This window comes from Indicator indicator, chromosome Z, assembly GCF_027791375.1.
Source record: "Indicator indicator isolate 239-I01 chromosome Z, UM_Iind_1.1, whole genome shotgun sequence".
NCBI lineage: Eukaryota > Metazoa > Chordata > Aves > Piciformes > Indicatoridae > Indicator > Indicator indicator.
In genome coordinates, this window is record NC_072053.1 from 11,958,668 (window position 1) to 11,977,597 (window position 18,930).

At 40.0% G+C, this 18,930-nt stretch overlaps 1 protein-coding gene across 1 annotated transcript in view; it reads left to right on the forward strand.

Annotated features, from left to right (window-relative positions):
- LOXHD1 (lipoxygenase homology PLAT domains 1) overlaps positions 1-18,930 on the forward strand; it is a 169,460-nt gene that overhangs the window by 75,804 nt on the left and 74,726 nt on the right. The window contains exons 15-25 of the mRNA XM_054397236.1: positions 3,491-3,567; positions 4,392-4,588; positions 4,943-5,135; positions 5,956-6,116; positions 8,532-8,823; positions 9,355-9,509; positions 10,646-10,779; positions 11,653-11,801; positions 13,167-13,271; positions 13,981-14,109; positions 18,510-18,691. Of these exons, the coding sequence (XP_054253211.1) occupies positions 3,491-3,567; positions 4,392-4,588; positions 4,943-5,135; positions 5,956-6,116; positions 8,532-8,823; positions 9,355-9,509; positions 10,646-10,779; positions 11,653-11,801; positions 13,167-13,271; positions 13,981-14,109; positions 18,510-18,691 (1,774 nt within the window). The remainder of the gene's footprint in view (positions 1-3,490; positions 3,568-4,391; positions 4,589-4,942; positions 5,136-5,955; positions 6,117-8,531; positions 8,824-9,354; positions 9,510-10,645; positions 10,780-11,652; positions 11,802-13,166; positions 13,272-13,980; positions 14,110-18,509; positions 18,692-18,930) is intronic.

Here is an 18,930-nt window from a genome sequence, read left to right on the forward strand (position 1 = left end):
TGGGAACATCGTTAATTATCTGAAGAATAACAGACAGACCATGAATGGGATGATGCACTGAAAGAACATTTATTCAATTAAATGCCAGAAGTGTTCATCATAAAAGGTTCCAAAGGAACCTTCCCTTGTTGCCTTAAGAGAGACTGAAATACCTATGTTTTACACATATTTTTATATATAGGTTATATTTAAAGACACACAAAAATGCATATGTGCCTATGAATCTAATGGATGTGCTAATTGTTCTGATTGCACACAGGCTATTATCTGCTGGATTTCAAATGCTGTATACTGATGTCATATCATGTTTTTTTCCAGTGCTTCTCTGAGTCTAGCAATTCTTCTTGAGGTGGCTTTCATGTCATATTTGCGTCTGCTTTGGGCTATTGGACATAAAATACCCCTTTGGGACCAGCTATGTGATACAGGACATGACTACACTCTTGCAAAACCTACAGTAGCATGGCAATTACATGCACTGAAATCCTGTGGAAGCTCTGATAAAATAAAAGGTTTTGACAGGTCTTTTGTACCACGAATATGATGGCACTATACTGAAAAAAATCTACTTTCTTCAGCTTAATGTGTTTATAATGTGTCAATGCATTTGTGTTCAGTGTAAGACTCTAAACCTCTGGTTGCAATCTGCAGCTCAGTGATAGCTGGAGTTAAACTACATTGCGGCAAAATTAGGATATTGTAGCAGATGTTCTGAAGGGAAGGAACACAGTGGCATTGCTTGTCCAAACACTTCCTTTGTCGCTAAAGTCACCTTCTCGAGAAAATAGTGTTCCTGCCACTTCTGGCTATTCTCTGGGCTGGAAAAAAGTAAGGGGTCTTAATCCACTTCTGATAAACCTTATCTTCCTCTTCCCATTGAAGACATACTCGTCCTTTTGCCATCAATAGCTATCGATATTAGTAGAGGAAATTTCATTATCTAAAGGTATAACCTCCTTTTTTGATTAATTTTTCTCATGTTGAGATGGGCAAGAAGGCAAATAGCATCCTGACCTGTATCAAAAATAGTGTGGCCAGCAGAAATAGACACTAGTGAGGCTGCAGCTTGAGTACTGTGTTCAGTTTTGGATCCCTCATTACAAGGAAGACATTGAAGTGCTGGAGAGTATCCAGAGAAAGGTTACAAAGCTGGTGAAGGGCCTTGAACACATATCTCATGAGGAGCAGCTGGAATTGTTTAGTCTGGAGGAGGTTGAGGGTAGACCTTACTGCTCTCCACAACTACATGAAAGAAGGTTGGTCTCTTTTTTCAAGTGAGGTGATGTTGGTCTCTTTTTTCAAGTAACTAGTGACAGGACAAGAGGAAGTGGCCTTCTAGTGATAGGACGAGAGGAAATGCCCTCAAGTAGTGCCAAGGAAAGATCAGATTGGATATTAGGAAAAGTTTCTTCAGAAAGAGTGGTCAGGCGTTGTAACAGACTGGCCAGGGAGCTGGTGGCATCACCATCCTTGGAGGTGTTGAAAACGTGTAGTCTTGGCACTTTGGGACATGGTTTAATGGTCATTATAGTGTTAGGTTGTGGTTTGGATTTGATGATCTTAGAGATCTTTTTCAACCTTCATAATTCTATGATTCTATGAACTCAGCCTCCATTGCTGAAGCAATTAGAATCCCTCGTGCTGCACTCAGAGGTGTTTCTTGTGGGATGCATTTTCATTCTGCCACTTTGGCACAAAAGTGATTCGTTCAGATTCATCCCACATTTCCCTTAAACATCAGCAATGGCAAAAGTGACAGAGAACAGCAACATGTACACTGACAACAGAAATATCAGCTTTCAGGACACAAAAACAACAGCAGCAGGAGAGCAGAGGTGTTTCTACCTTGTGAGCTTCTATCTTCCTGAAACCCATGCTGAATTCAATTGTCTGGCAAGGGATGGAGTTCAGGTTTGAATTTTGTGGTTAACACCAGTGTACAAAGAGGCATCCTGCCTTTTGGGATGATATTATCCTCTAGACATTGGATATCTGTCCAAGGATACGAATCCTGAGCCAGCATCAAGAAATACATGATACGAAAGTATTGAGGACCAGTTTGAACAGGTGAAAAAAAATTAAAAATCCCCCAAACCCAAAACATCAATAAAGGTTTCCTTTCTTCATATAACATGATGTCTTAGGATTCTCTTCTTCTGGTTTGCATATGTGGCTCACCAGTACAACCAAAGACTAAAAGGTAAATAGCAGGAGAATTCCTCCTGTTTTTGCTATAAGAGTCAGCCAGGGAGAACATGTGTGGCACAGCGACATTGCATAAAGTTTGCAGAACATCTGTACTGCACGTGTTTGTGCAGAAGCAGGTCTGTGATCCGGTGTTATTCACAAAGTTGTGTACCCACCTTTAAAAATAAACCATTTCTGGGGATTTGCTTTTCTTTTTCTAATTCTGGGAAATATTACAGCAATTTAAATACCCTACATGACCCTGTCAGAGCTTGTTCACTTGCCTTTGATAACCTCTACTGTTTTTTGTTGCTGCAGAAAGCTGTGTACCTAGGAACAACTGGTTCTCTGGGAACTGCACCTAGCTCTCACAACATGATGTTCAGTGACTGAGATGGCCCCAGTGCACTTCTGTGGGCAATGTGACCCTAAGCAGATGCTCATAGGAGTATCCTGAGTGCTGCACAGTATGGGTTTGAAGTGGGAAGTGAGAAACCTCTGCCAGGGCCCTTGCTGTTCTCACACAACCATTGCTATATGGCATATTATGGGGTTGGGGCTGTAATTCCCTCATCCTTTCACAGCAGTAGCTGTGAAGGTTACCAGATTAGCAAGCAGTACCCCTCAGATTATTATTCCCTTCAGATCATGATACATTCTGGTTTGTTTCTAGCTCTTCTTAATCAGCCTATTTGTATCACTAGATCAGTGCTGATGAAAAAGGGAAATCCTTCCTTTTGCTAGTGCAAACTGCCTCCGTATACCCAACCCTTAAAATGGGAACAACATAATTTCTTCCTTTGCCAGTGGATTAAAAAGGGCTATACACTTGTTGTAAGTAAAAGAAAAAGGGTGGTAAACTAGGTTAAGCAAATACTTTTTAAAAAAGGGGGTTTTAGTAACTGAGATACTATAAAGGTTGTTATCAAGGCAGCTAGTAATACAGGCTGCAAGTATGAAGGTCAATGAAGGTCAGTGCTTTCAAGAGATTGAGACTGACCATTGACAGGAATAATTGTGGCTATGGTGTTTGTACTTTCCAGACACATGGACGTCATAGCAGATGCTTATCAATTGCAAGCAGGGATCTCATGATCTCTCTTCTTGGATAAATGGAGGTTAAAATTGTGACTGCTATAGGGTCTGGCCAATCTTCTGCAAATGTCACAGAGATACAGAACCCTGTGAAAATATCCTTTTTACTGTGGTGGGGACTTCTACTATGTGCGGAGCCAGTCTAGATTTTGAAAGATCTAACAGGTCCTAATTATTCAAAGATAACATACTTCTGTTTGTAAACCAGATGGCTTGACAAAAATGAGGATGATGGTCAGATTGTCCGAGAATTAGTGCCTGCTGGGGAGTCACCAATGCTAAAAAGTGAGTTTAGCTTGGAAAAAAGAAGATCTGGGTTTCAGCTGTGTACACATATTTACTTGATTTATTCCTACTTAATAACTCATGTCAGTTCATAATAAATCTGCTGGGTTGGATTTTTGCCACTCTTACGCAAAAAGCCACACTAGGTCGTTCAGACGGAAATGACTCTGACCCTCAAAGCCTAACTTATGAATAGGATTAATATGCACAAATGATAGTATTGCAGCATTATATATGTAGAAAGAAACTTTGATGCTTAATGACATGAACTGCTTTCCTATGTAGCTTTGTCTAAAGGATCTTGAATTGCCACTGCTTTGGTAAATTCCCTGAAGTAAGAGTGTGTTCCCAGAAGAAAATCACCAAAAAAGATTACATTATTCTTTTTTGGAGAACCAAGGCTGCAGCTCTAGGAATCATTTTAGAAAACAGTGGTTACAGAACTCCGGCTGATATGCTCTTTGTTTGTTTGTTTTAGAGAAAAGTCAAAGCCATTGAATTAAACTGCAAATATAAAAATCCCCTCACTTGCCTAAGTGCATTTTTATGTCTTGGTAATCATTCAGTGGTGAAAGTGAGGAGTAGATGATATTTTCTGCTTGTTAGTGTATGTATTGCATCTCTTATGTTTTGGTGAGTAACTCCAAGGTGTTGCAGCTTATTCCAGTGTGGTCCTAATATGCTTGTTTCGTGAATGGAAGAGCAAAATCCATTCTGTGTCCACAGCTGAAGTCCTTCCCTATATCTGTGTGCAGCCAATTGCCTGTCTGAGCACTGCAAATGCCACTCACATGTCTGTATTTTGTGCATTGATATAACTTTAGATGTCAGTTATCATATCAGCGTGAAGACGGGAGATATACCTGGTGCCAGCTCAGACTCCAAAGTCTTCATCAGACTCTATGGTGATAAAGCAGTCACCAGCAAAGAGCCTCTCTTAGTCTCTGATAATGATCTAGGCAATTACTTTGAACGCAGTCGAGTGGATGAGTTTACTCTAGATACAATGGATATTGGGAAGGTAAGAATTAATTGCAGATAAGGTAAGAATTAATTTGTACAAGTGCATTAATTCAAAATCAATATAGCACTCAGGATTGAACATGATGTAAGAATCTCTGACCTTTACATTGGATATCAAGAAATATGTTTTGTATAGGCACTTTTATTGTCAGCCTAGCATACATTCTGACACACAAAGACTGTTTTAGGTTTGTAGTTACATATGTGCATGAACACGTATTTAGTGTAGTTAAATATCTGCATGAACACAGTGGAAGAACAGGGTGTCAGGTGGAGGAGATTTTTATATATAAGTAAATTCTGTTATATTGTTTTTTTCCTGCTCTCTTGATTTTTCTGTGCTTTTTTAAAGATCAACCGAATACTGATTGGACATGATAACGTGGGTCTCCGGTCTGGCTGGTTCCTGGCCAGCGTTCAGATCACAGTTCCAGTCCAGGGAAGGCAGTACATGTTCCCCTGCAACCGCTGGCTTGACAAAGATGAAGCTGATGGCAGAGTGGAGGTCGAAGTCTACCCAAGCGAGATTATGCCTATTGAGAAATGTGAGATAAAACACATTGAGAAATATGTGCTTGGGGTTTTTTAATAGCTAAGACTAGATGTGTATTGCTAGCATTTTTAAAAACTAGGTCGGATACCAAGACCAGAAAGTCCCTTTGCAAAAGAGCTGACTTTCCCTTGGTGAGGAAAGTAAGTTACTCTGCTCCTCTTTTGTTTTCTAAAACATATGGAAAACTACAGTCTCCATTTCCTGGGATCATATAAAAAGATTATGTCCTGAGCAGCAGGCACTGTGCTTCTTCATTACAGTGTTCTGCAGTACATAAAGTTCTTCTTTTTTCACATTTATCTGCCTCATTGCCCCAGACCTGAACAAGCACATATCCCATCCTGCCTTTTTTATCCCACTGTCAGGAAGAAAGAGACTGATAACTAAACACCAAATTCCTACTGCCTGTTTGACTTTTGTCAGTAGATTTGGGGGAGTTTTGAGTCTCTGGTTAAAATTTGCTTTGCTATCCTGAGAAAAAAAAAAAACATTTTTCCTCTGCTCTGTGTAACTCCCTCCCTTGTATTATGCTGAGAACATTTAACTGCTTTATAGTTAATATTGAATTAAAATTTTCATTTAAGGCTCTGGTTTGCACCCCTTTAACACTGGCTTAAGACTTGTAAAAGGAAAACTCTTATGTTAGTCCTTAGTGAAGAGTTGTGTTATCTCACATTTGGTTTGGATAAGAGCAAAAGGTTGGCTACGAAGTCATTTTGTTAAGGCGAGGTAATTTAATTTTGGGCCTATGCCCGTGGGAGTGTTATTATCTGAGCTTCTCTGCTGATCTAACTGCTTTAATTTTGGACTAGTGATAAACTACGAGGTGTCTGTAGTTACTGGAGATGTGCGGGCTGCAGGCACCAATGCCAAAGTCTTCATGCAGATTTATGGCGAGACTGGCAAAACTGAATTGATCATCTTAGAAAACAGATCAAACAACTTTGAACGGGGAGCCACAGACCTCTTCAAGGTATGATGAATTCAGTTGTTGCCACTGCTATGAGGGGTAATAAATGACCAGCCAAAACTGAGACATCAACAGAATAATTGGTGAGCCATATAAAACAACTGGCTTTTTAACAGAACTGCCAGGTCTATTGATATTTGCTGTCCTCTATCTATATTTTTGGGGGGGGGTGTTTTCCTTTTGGGATGTTCTGTGTTTCTTTGGGGAAATTTTGTGCTCACAACACAAGGCTCAGCATGGCAGTGCCTAGGTCCCATATAGGTGGGATCCATCTCATCACAGTTAAGCACCTAAATGGAACTAGTTGTGGAAGTTCCTCTGAGTTGTCTAAACTGGGATATCCTTTCTTTGTCACTTGCCAAAGCCAGTGCCTTTATCCACACCTTTGTGCATTTTTGAGATAAGTTCACGATCTCCTGCCTCAGTCACATGTTTTATATAACAGAGTCAGTGATGTTTATCCATTTTTAATGAGTTCTTTGGCATTTAAAAAGACTAACACCTTACAGATTCTTGCTTTTTAAAGACTCGTTATAACAATTTTAACATTACATGTCTCTGATTTCAAAAGACATGTTTTCTGAAATTTATAATTAAGAGCTGCTCGTCAATATCACATTTATAATAAGGCCATATGTGTGCTATTCTGTTTACATAGCCATACTTATATCCTCTATCAGGTGTTTATTTATGGATTTTAAAGTTCTGTCCATTTTCTGTGACTTTTTTATGAAGAACATGAAGTGTAGGTTCTGAAGCATTAATAGACAGATCTTCTATCTCTTTCATGATATGAATATTCACAGAAAGATCACAGGATCACAGGATGTTATGGGTTGAAAGGACCTCCAAAGATCATCAAGTCCAACCCTCCTGCCAGAGCAGGACCATTGAATCTAGCACAGGTCTCATAGGAACACATCTTGAAAGTCTCCAGAGAAGAAGATTCCTCAACCTCTCTGGGGAGCCTGTTCAAGTGCTCTGTGACCCTCACAGTGAAAAAGTTCTTCCTCATGTTGAGGTGGAACCTCCTGTGCTGTAGTTTATATCCATTACCCCTTGTGCTATCACAGAGTGCAACAGAGAAGAGCCTGTCCCATCCCTCTTGACACCCAGCCCTCAGATATTTATAAACATTTATTATATCCCCTCTCAGTCCTCTCCAGACTAAAAAGCCCCAGGGCTCTCAGCCTCTCCTCACAGGGCACATACTCTGGTCCCTTAATCATCCTGGTAGCCCTCCGCTGAACTCTCTCAAGTAGAACCCTGTTCCTCTTGAGCTGGAGACCCCAAACTGGACACAGTATTCCAGGTGTGGTCTCACCAGGGCAGAGTAGAGGGGGAGGAGAACCTCCCTCAATCTCCCTCAATACAGGCAAGAGTAAGATTCTGTGAGTGACATGCTAAATAGAAAATGCCATCAGTTGTGGGCCTGACATGCAGGATGCTTACAGCAAATCTATGGGTTAAACAATGTAAGGAAAGAGATGTTCTTTATTCCAGGACAACTGGATCGATTTTAGTTTTCTGATAAGCATTTTGTATGCAATTGACTTTGGTTTAATCTACTATAGAAAAAATGCTGCTAGACTGAAACTTTATGAGGCAAGTTGCCAGATTTCAGCCTGAAGCAAATGTTTGCAAGCTTTATAACATAAGCACTGCCTAACAACATAAGAAATCATCAGAAACAAGTCACTGGTTGTTGAAGGATTGCCTGGAGTAAAAGCTTCTATCCAGCTTTGTTAGATAGTAATCTGGACAAATAATTTAAATCATTTTTGTATCTGCTGTATTGAGTAGATGGATATCTTCCTACTGATACAGCCTTGTGCCACTGTTGTATTGTAATCACTAATGATTGAATCCTCTCTTCACACTAGCGAAGTCAGAAAATACTTTTCTAGCTTTCCAGATGAGAAGGAAGGAGAAGTGCAGTCCAAGACCATGGTATGTGTCAGAGATTAGGTTATATGAGTTCAAGTTTCTTGCCTATACTTCCTGCTTGCTTCCTGCTTGGCCCATGTCTCATGCTAAGTGCAAATACATCTTGTTATTAATGTTAAAAATACCTCAGACACTGAGAATCTGTAAAAAAATAGTATGGTATTTTGGTTTATTCACATTTAATGCCAACACACAGACCATTCTGGTGAGAAGTGGAGAAGTAGGGAGTCCAGTAAATACAAATTCAGCTCCTGACTTTACCATGGTTACCATGGATGTCTTCAGCTCAGTCTGTTCAGGTGTGGTTTGGTGATGGAAATTATGAGAGAATAAAACCAAAACCAAACAAATCAAACACAAAAGGTAAAGGTTAACTTGGAAAAAAACTTGCAACACTCATTTTTAAGAATACACTTTACAAAATTAAGATGTCTTATATTCTCCTGAGTGCTGACTTTCCCTTGGTGACAGAGAGAGGCTGCAGATGTTGGCAAGATTTATAAGATTCGGATAGGCCATGATGGTTCAGGCATTGGGGATGGCTGGTTTCTGGAAAGTATCACGCTGAAGCGGCTTACCATGAGGAAAAAGGAATCTGAGAAAAAGAAGAAAAAGAAGTCTGAGGAGGAGGAAGAAGAGGAGACCAAGATGGAAGAAGTGATGGATGTCTATACATTTGTGGCACATCGCTGGTTGGCTAGAGATGAAGGAGATAAGGAGCTTGTGGTGGAGCTAGTGCCTGATGGAGAATCTGACCTGGAGGGTAAATGTCAGAGAAGTTTGCATGTGTGTGTGTGTGCACAGCAGTTACATGAAGGACAGTAACCACACTGTGGTGCTTTGTAGGATCATTTATGCCCCACCTTCCTTCCCATCCTATTGCCCCACACCTATATGTGCACTGTGTTTGGGTTGCTCTACTCCGGGGAGGAAGAGGACAATGGTTAAATTAAGGCAGAATATGGATGAGAAGCCTGAGATGGTAGTATCTTAAAGGACTCCTATAGGATTTCCAAGGCTTGTCTGGGACACTTGGGTCGTGAGTATTACAAGCTACTACTGTGGATGGAAGTTTAGCAAGCTATGACTATTTATATAGCTAATGACAAGGGCTGGAGAAAGATGGAGCTCCTCATGTTTTGAGACAGATGCAAACAAATTCCAGACAATCTTTCTTGAAGCTGACAGTGCCAGCATTTTTGGGCTGCATGCTTTCATAGTAAGCCATGGATCCAATGCAATGTCTATTTCTGGGTTTCTGCTATCTGCCTTTGTAATTTAATTTTACTTGCAGAGAATACATATGAAGTCCGTGTTCTCACTGGGAACGTGTCAGGGGCTGGGACAGATGCTAATGTCTTCTTGAACATCTATGGCATAGGAAGAGGAGACACGGGAGAGCGCCAGCTGAAAAGGTCGAACAACCTTAACAAGTTTGAAAAGGGCCAGGTAATGCATGGAGTCAGCTCAAGCAAGCAGAAAGCTGGCAGGCATCTCTGAGTTATCATGCTGGCCATTCTTTACATTCCACAAAGCTTGATTTCTTCTTTCAGCTTAAAGATCAAATATGTTCTATTTCTTAAATGTACTGTCCAAAGAAAAAGTACTCAAAACATTTTCCAGGGAAAATTCATGTGAATAATAAGCTAAACACCAATTCTACATCAGAACCACCTTTGGCATCTGCTTCCTGTAAGCATTCTGGTAATAATGTTTCCTGCCAGGAATACTTGAAAACCACAAACTCTAAATCAGTATTGGAGAGTATTTGTGGGTGGGTCAGCTATGTCAGTATTTAGATTTCGAGTATGATTCTAAATGTTCAACTCAACCAGACAGGAAATATTACACAGTGTGCTATAATTACATTATAATCCAATGCAATTAAACAATATCTTGTAGACTGAACTTTTGCCATAAAAATGTTTATGACCAATTCGCATGCTACTATTATAGTCAGGAATTTTTCAAGAAAAAATTTTGAATAATGAAAAAATTACAGAAACAATAAGGAGCTGTGGAAAACTTGGAATCACAAAAAATAAAAAGGGTGCAAGGTTATTAAATAAGCTGTTAGATGTGATTTATGAGCTTGGTACCTGTGAAACGGCAACCTGGACATGGTTCTTTGTTCAAAAGGAAAAGCTCCAAACAGCAAATTTAATGCTCTCTGCTCTTGGTAGTAGGAATCCAAAATCTACCAATAAGTTACTCACGTTAAGATGTTTAAAGTATTATGATAACAAAGACCATCCTGTCACATTAATACAGCTCATAATGATCCCCTTTGTTGTCATAAATGACAAAAGGGAGAAATTCTGTCATTTGAAGTAAGGTACACAGAGATGCACAGGAGATCTTTTGTGGACTCAATACATTTGTGCCCACTTATAGATTCAATCCAGGGGAAACCATTAAGCATGAATGGAAAGATATTTAGGAGAGATGAGTTAAACCTAAAGGAAGAAGAAATGGGGATGAGTTAGAGAAAGAAGAGACAGGTTGTGCAGCTCCATAGCTGTTACTGCCCCTTTCTTTCCCCCTTTCTGGGAAGCAGAGTCATTTGCCTCTTGCCTCCTGTGCAGGTGGATGTGTTCACCATCAAAGCCATTGACCTGGGTGAGCTGAAGAAGCTGAGGATCGGCCACGATAACACTGGTGCTAGCCCAAGCTGGTTTCTGGAGAGGGTAGAGATTATTGACCTCAAGGAGAGCACCACGTGAGCAGCCTGTCACATCCTTTTCATACTGTCAGAAGAGGGGACGTATTCTCAGGAACCTAGAGAACTATGGGATGCAGAAGGGCATCATCATAGCTTCTCACCAACTCACAGGGAACAGGCATACCTCAGGAGCCTTGTGTGGATTGTGCTGTTGTGCTGTGTATGGGGTCATTCTGAGGTACCTCTGTGCGGAGTTTTGCTGTCCCAGCATATCTACAGATTGAGAACTGACAGTGTTTGAAAAGAAACCTCAACTTTTCTCCTGGGCAGGACTCTCTCTCCTGAAAGATCTCCTCGCAGAGCCTGCGCTCATGTGTTCCCTTTAATATTTTCCTTCCATAGCTCCACTCTGGAAGTATCTGACCTCACGTCGCGTTTGTCTTTTGTACCTAATGTAAAGCTGTGGGCCAAAAGCAAGTCCTGATCTAAGCAAATTCCAATGCTTTTCAAGGACAGCTAGATGAGCAAAGCCTAGTCCGTTAAAAACCTGAAATACAGGCTTGCCCTTGAGCTGGAACATACTTTAAGTCACATGTACAGGAGTTGTACAATGCTCTGTTGAGTGAGACTGCTTATAAGGACCTCAGCATGAATCTACTTTTAATAAAAATAAAATGCCTGGGAAACAGGAGGTTCCCTCAAGTTAGTTAAATTTTATGGGAATGAAATCTAAAAGTAATTAATCATACCACAAAATAACTCATAAAGAGCACTTTTCAGTAAGTGGTCACTAACCTAGTTATGAATTTAGTTCCTATAAACAATACCAGAGCTCAGGGATGAAATTCTATTGTTCATCTTTGATCTGTGCTTGTTTATGTTATTAAAGCCTGTGGAGGTCCTGTGTAAGAGCTGCTGTCATTCTTGTAGGTATTATTTTCCATGCCAGCGGTGGTTAGCAGTTGAGGAAGATGACGGTCAGATTGTCAGGGAGCTGGTCCCAGTGGATGAAGCATTTGTAAAGAAAGATACGGAAAATGATGGCCAGTCTCTTGCAACGCTGGGCCTGGAACAGAAAGGTTTGTGTTAGCCTTCTATTTCTTCCAGTGTGGGGCTGAAAAAGAACCAAGTTATTACTACTGCTGAGAGCATTAGCATTTAGCATTCACTGGGCTGCAAGTAATTGTATCCCAACCATGAAGTTTTTAGGTGTGAATGAAGTGTGTGTCAGCCAGGGAGGAACAGACCATCCCCATTTTTAGGTAATTTAATAATCTTGCAAGATTGGACACAAAGTGAGAAAGCTAGGAAGATAGATAACATGTTCAGTCATCATCTCTCAACTGAAACACAGACTTGGTGGTAATATTTAGTCATAAATTTCATCAATTTCACATGATGGACTGGAATGGTTAAACACTTCAACCAAGAAATCAAGGAGAGAGTTAAATATGACCAGAAAAAGACAAAGGGCTTAAGTTTGTCTCTATTTCCATCTTGTTACTTAGTTCTGTGTCCTTCAAAAAAGCTTTGTCTTGTGCACAACTTTGCATGCTAGCCACAGAGCAATGATATACACCAGGGTCTGATGCTGAAAAGTGGTGAGTGCTCAGCACTTCTATTGGCCTCACTTCCAGTGAAAGTTCCTCAAGTTCCCACTCAGGGGCTTTTGAATATGTTAATAATATACAAAAATTGCATAGCAAATAAATTTCCACAAACTGGATAGCTGTTTGGTTCAGGAGGATATTTTGGCTAAGTAGCATCTTGGAAAGATTTGTCCAACTATGAAAGAAAGTTGCCAGTTTGGAAATCTCAAGCAGGTTTTTGCAGCACAGTGAAGAGTATATTAGACTTTTCCACAAATTTCACAAATTTAGTGTGCTTGCTAAATGGAGGTGGGTAGAAACCTCCCTAATAATGCTATTGTGAAGCATTCTGGTCATTAATATGAATCACAGTATCACAGTATATCAGAGGTTGGAAGGGACCTCAGGAGATCATTGGGTCCAACCCCCCTGCCAGAGGCAGGATCACTTAGGGTAGTAAGAATCATATATGTCAACATGCACATAAGTCCTGGTATGTATTATATATGCATACATTATTTGGTGCTAATAGGAAAAAGATGAGGATCTGGGGTGTTTTGTTTTGTTTTGTTTTGTTTTTTAATGAAATACTGTACACAGAGGCATCTTTGAAGAGCTTTAGATTCCCAGGAAGAAAAATGGAAGGCCTGAGCACCTTTAGTAGCTGTAGATATGCAGACAATGTAATGAATGACAGGACTGGTAGAAGACTCTGCACCCAGGTAGCCCAAGTTCACTCCCGAAGCCACCACAACATGAAATAGGAATTAGAGATTATGATATGGCTGCAATGAAAAGTAAAGCTGTTTCCTACTCAGACTTCACGTGCTTAAGTTAAGATGTTTTATCTGACAGCTAAATCAACAACATACACTGTGAAAGTGAAAACTGGGGACAAGAAGAATGCTGGGACAGATGCCAATGTTTTCATCACTCTCTATGGAAGCAAAGATGATACAGGTATGGTTTCACATGATGGAACAGTATAGCAGCTCATTACTAGACACCTGAAAAGGCAAGTCATAGTTTCCTTTTGTTTCCTCAGTACCTGTTCCTCACTCCTTTTTAGTACAACTTCAGGTTCTTACTGTGTCCATGCACATTTTGGTAAGTGGAATCATACCACCAGCTGCTGTAAATCACTGTCAGACTTTAGAATGGTGATTTGCACCAGCTGCTAATCTAAAGGCTTTAATTTCAGTTAGAGAAACAGCACAGTTGACTACATTACTGAGTAGTGAATGATTTGCTTTCCTCAGCAATGAATCAGCAAACTCCTGAAATCCAGCTCTCCTCTGCCTCTTTGAGTGGCCCAGAAATATTTAATCAGCCGATGAGCAAATTCTCTTGGAAGCAGCCAAGCTGTGTGTGCAGTGACTGGGATGCCTGTGAGAGTGACAGGAAACTGATGGGTAGGACCAATTTCTTTAGCTGTGAACACAGCACAGCAGGATTGAGACTGTGGCACTGCCGGAGGATCACTCAAGACAGGAATTCTGTGTGTTTTGGGGGTTGATACAGATTTTGGGTTAAGAGGGAGAGACAAAGCTCAGATCTTGGGATGAAAGCCATTTTTTTACATTTTAGCCACTTCCCTCATTCCACTGTTGACGTTCCCAGAGGATTTATTTCACATGCTGAACAATGTCTCTTTGCATTGCCACAACAGGGATAGTCAGACTAAAAGCCTCAAAGATTAACAAGAACAAATTTGAGCGTGGGAAGGTAGATGAGTTTACAGTGGAGTCTGTGGACATTGGAGACCTGAAAAAAATCAAGATAGGCCATGACAATAAAGGTAAGATAATCTGCTTTGTAATGGAGTATTTCTAGTAAAACCATCACAATTAGCACATCACTGTGTAAAATAACCTGTCTCAAAGACCTCACAGCTAATTTACCTTTTTGTAAGAGATCCTTGCTATCACTTTGGCTGTTCCTGCTACTGCCTTTTCTGTATCATCCTCATACATCACCAAACATATTTGACTTTTTTTGTTTTGGTTTGGTTGGTTGGGTTTTGTTTGTTTTTTCTTGGACCTTTAGACTTGTCTCGTTTCTTTATCAATGTTTTTGTTGTTTTCATTATCAAGTCTTATCTGGTTTTAGACACGGATGTGTCTCTGCTACAAAAAAATCGAGGGGCATGCGGATTGCTTCGCTTCTCTATGGGGTGTGTTTGTTGATAACTCATTTGTCTTATTACAGCAACATATTAATCCAAGTGATGGAGTAATTAGCACATCCACTTGTGTATCTTGAACCTGATGCACACAGAAACATAAACCACATTAACTCAAACCTGGACAATCACTTGCAATGATCTTTATGGCATCAATTTTATTTTTCCATTGGCAAAAGGGAGGAAGATTTATTTCTCTGAGTTCTAGAATGCTGTTTTTATAAGGGCTTTGTGGATTATTCACTGTTATCTCTTCAATCACAGGTAATTCAACAGGTTGGTTTCTGGAATGGGTAGAGATTGATGCCCCATCACTGGGGCAGTGCCTCAAGTTCCCTTGTGGCCGATGGCTAGATAAATCGGAGGATGATGGAGCCATTGAGAGAATTATCTTCCCTGCAGAACTGCAGACAACAGAGTATATTCCATGTGAGCAGAATGACTCTGGGTAACCCATCACTACTGAAGATAAAATCCTAACTCATGAAGTTTTACAGGATTAGCCTCTGCCTTGAACTGGATTTGTAAAATTTGTAAACACGTCACATGCCAACTGTTACAATTACTACAGGAAGATTCCTCTGAGTGTCTATAGTAATACTTCCTTCATTTCCCAAATTAGAAGTCATGTGGCTGTGTATGATTGTCTTTTTCCTCCCCCTTGCCCTCTCATCTCCAAGTCTTCAGCCCATTCCATCCTGTCTTCCTTGTTTCCAGTTTTCCTTTGATCTTGCTCCATTCTAATATTGTTCTTCCTGTTGTCAAAGCAGACTCTTTGGTCTTGCTTCCAAGTCTTGGTTCTTCCAGTGCCTTTGGCACTGCTTACCCTGCTCTTACTGAAAGACCCTCTTCCAGAGTTTCTTTGTTGTGGTGGTTTTCTCATTGTGTTACACCAGTCTGCTTCTTTTAGTATTGTCCAGTTTTTCCTTACTCTTCACTTACAATCTTCTCTAAATTAAAGTTTGAACTAAAACTAGTATCTTTTGGTAGCTCCTTCTAGGTACCAGGATTATAATGCTCAAATCAGCTATGGCACCTCAAACTTTTCTATGTAGGCAGCTTCTTTTCCCAGCTCCAGAATACCAAGATTCAGATAACATGGTTTTCTTGAAATAAATAGTTGGAAACATGGTGGGGTTTTTGTTTGTTTGTTGTTTGGTTGGTTGGTTGTTTTTTTTTTTTTTTGGTAGCCTTTTATTTCCCTTTTGATGTATGCATGTTTGACTATGTGCAGGGAACTCACAGACTTGGGAATGTGTTTCATTTGTCTCTCTCTGATCCGCTTCAAGTTGTCAACAAATATTTTCTGGCCCACCTTCAGTGGACTAACAAAATTACATTTTCATAGAACCATAGAATGGTTTGGGTTTGAAGGGATCTTTAGAGGTCATCTAGTCCAATCCTCCTGCAGTGAGCAGAGACAGCTTCAACTAGATCAGACTATTCATAGCCCCAGTCCAACCTGACTGAATATTTCCAGGAACGAGGTATCTACCACCTTCCTGGGCACCCTGTGCCAGTGCTTCACCACCCTCATTTTAACAATTTCTTCCTTCTATCTATTCTGAATCTCTTCACTTCTAGTTTTAAAACCATCACACCTTGTTCTGTCACAACAGGACCTGCTAAAAAGATTGTTCTCATCTCTTGTATAGGCTCCCTCTAAGCACTAAAAGGCCTCAATAAGGTCTATGAGGAGACTTTTCCTCAGAATATGAACAACCCCATCTCTCTCAACCAGCCACAATGATAAGGGATGAGATCTGGAACCTGAGAGTTGTTTTCCACCCCATGCTTCACAAGGTGTTTCCCAGGTCACAGAACAAGTGATGAGTTATTCACATCAAAGCTATCTCCTCTATCAATCTCTTCCTCTTTGTGTGTATTGGTAGAACCATAAGCCTTATCTTCTGCACTTCTTCATGTAAACATTAAAGGAGACAGAGCTGCCCAATTACTTTTTTTCTGTCTCGGTATCCTTCTATCCTTCTCATAAGTAGTTGTAAGAATAACCACACAGAATACTATCATCTTCTTTGGTTCCTTCTTTTCTACTATCAAAAAACTGTCATTCATGTTGAAAATTTCCCTCACATTGGCTGGCCAACCCTTGAGTGTTCAGATCTTTATATCTCACAGTCTGTAAACTAAAATTGTCTGTCTTCTCTGAGGATCTGCAAACATCATCTCTCATCATCTCTTTTGTTCATTCCCCATGCTTTGACCAAGCTACTTTTTTGTCTTGCTTTCCTCACTTCAGTCAGTCAACTGGAAGACATGATACTCTGAAAAACTAAACTGGTGGATAGCTATAGTGAACATGTTCATAGGAGTAAATATAATACAGAGACCTCATCTGCACTTTTCATCATTTTTTTTTTCATGTTATCACAGTCAATACATATTTTGATGTAGATCATGAGTATATAATTTATTAATGTCTCAGTATATTACAATGATGTAACAGTTTTTGGTATACCATACCTTTGAGTACGTAGTTTGTGTAAACCTGACTTCTGTCAGGCCTCTCTGGCAGTAGGGTTGCATCAGCCTCAGTGTCAGCTTACACTGTTTACCATTTAAACCATCCCTACTGTGCTATTTACTGCATTCTGGATACCTAAATATTAACCTGAGTGTTTCAGTTTGACAGAGGTAACCAAAATAGTTTGATTTGTTTTATGATGACTCATGTCAGAATTGTTACACGCTGAACAAATGATGAAACATGTCATCAGCAGTCCAATTAAAATCATCCCTGTGGGGATAGAACTTTAAAAGTGCCATGCAAATGAAATTGGTGTCTGGCAGCTGAAAGTTGTGCTGCTAGTGACCTTGTTACGGTGCTGCTTTGCTGATTCAGTTCTAAGCTGACTTTAATATTCAAGCAAGAACAGTAAGTGCCACAAACTTCAGCAGAGAAGATAATTTTTAATTCATAAAGCATAGCATGTGATTTTTGGTCTCCAGGATATTTTTTTCCTCTCTCTTACAAACTGCAGAAATTATTCTGGTTTACTTGCAGCACAGCAGAACAGATCTCATTGGGCTGGGCAGAAAGAATATAAAGTACCTCCAGGCTAAGAAGGTACTCAGTTTTCTTCTACTCTCTGTAGAAGACAACTTCTTCATTTCTGTTCTCCCGAGAGAAACAGTTAGAAAGCCTAAGTTTTTAATGAATGATTAGCCTCTGATAAGCATAATCAGAGTTACTCCAAGAGGAACAGATATGGTGCCAGAATGTGAAACACAGCAGCAACTGCTGTTGTGTAAATAGCAAAGATGACTGAAGTTGTTGCAGCATAGGAGGATGCAGATGACAAGCAGTTGAGACAGGGATGCAAAGCAGTGAAAACTGGGTGAGTGGTGTATGGAAGAGGGGTGGTCAGGAGCAGATCCTGGGTGTCAAGGGCTGTGCTTATGGGTAGTGGTGTGGACTACAGGGATTGTATCTGCTGGTGGCAGGAGAAGTCCCTGCAGCTATTCAGTGGTGCCCAAGCCTTACTCGGTAATTTTTATCTACAAATTCAAGGCAAAACATAAAGGAGATAAGAGAGACAGGATCCAGTTTGTCATTAATGAAAATAATAGATTTTTTTATCAATAAGGCTATCTTGAATATTTATATACTGTCTCCTTTTGGTTTAAGTTCATCCATCTGACTAGTTATCAAAAATTTTTGGTCTCGTTTTGCTTCAAGATTAGAGCTACTGAAGTAAATTCTGTTTCAATAGCTTTAGATGACAGGTATAAGTATACTGAGTGCTTTCTGATTGTGTGATACCCCAAAATTTCAGTAACTGGTCATGTATCAAGTTTTGTTGGAGTTATAAAGTTAAAGGAAATACCTCTACATTCTTATGGTGCTGACCACCTTGATAACTAAACAATCTCAGGGGTGTAATTTTCCAATCCAGATGTTGTTTCATTTAAGAGCATCAGTATGCAGTTTACTAACTTATGTTATTTGTTTGTTTGTTTGTTTTCTTTAAATTTTCTGGCACTTCCTAAATTAGTTGTTCCTTATGAGATCACAGTCTACACCAGTGATATCTTTGGAGCTGGCACAGATGCAGATGTCTTCATTGTTCTCTATGGAAGTGATGGGATCTGCACTCAGCAGAAATCTCTGTGCCTCAATAAGAGAGAGCAAAGGATGTATTTTGAAAGGAACTCAGTGAATCAGTTCATTGTGGAGGTAAGACAAAAATTGCTCACTCTAATCCTAGGTTGCCATAAGGGCATTAAAAAGAGAAAGTGGAGAAAAGTGGAAACTTTTCATCTTTTAGGGAAAGCTATCCAGGTCTTTTACTTGAAGACTGTGAAATCAAAACTCTATAACAGAAAATTTCACACTCCACTTGAAGTTCTTTGTCCAGCTCTGGAGCTCTCACCACAAGGAAGATATGGACCTGTTGGAGAAGATCCTGAGGAGGC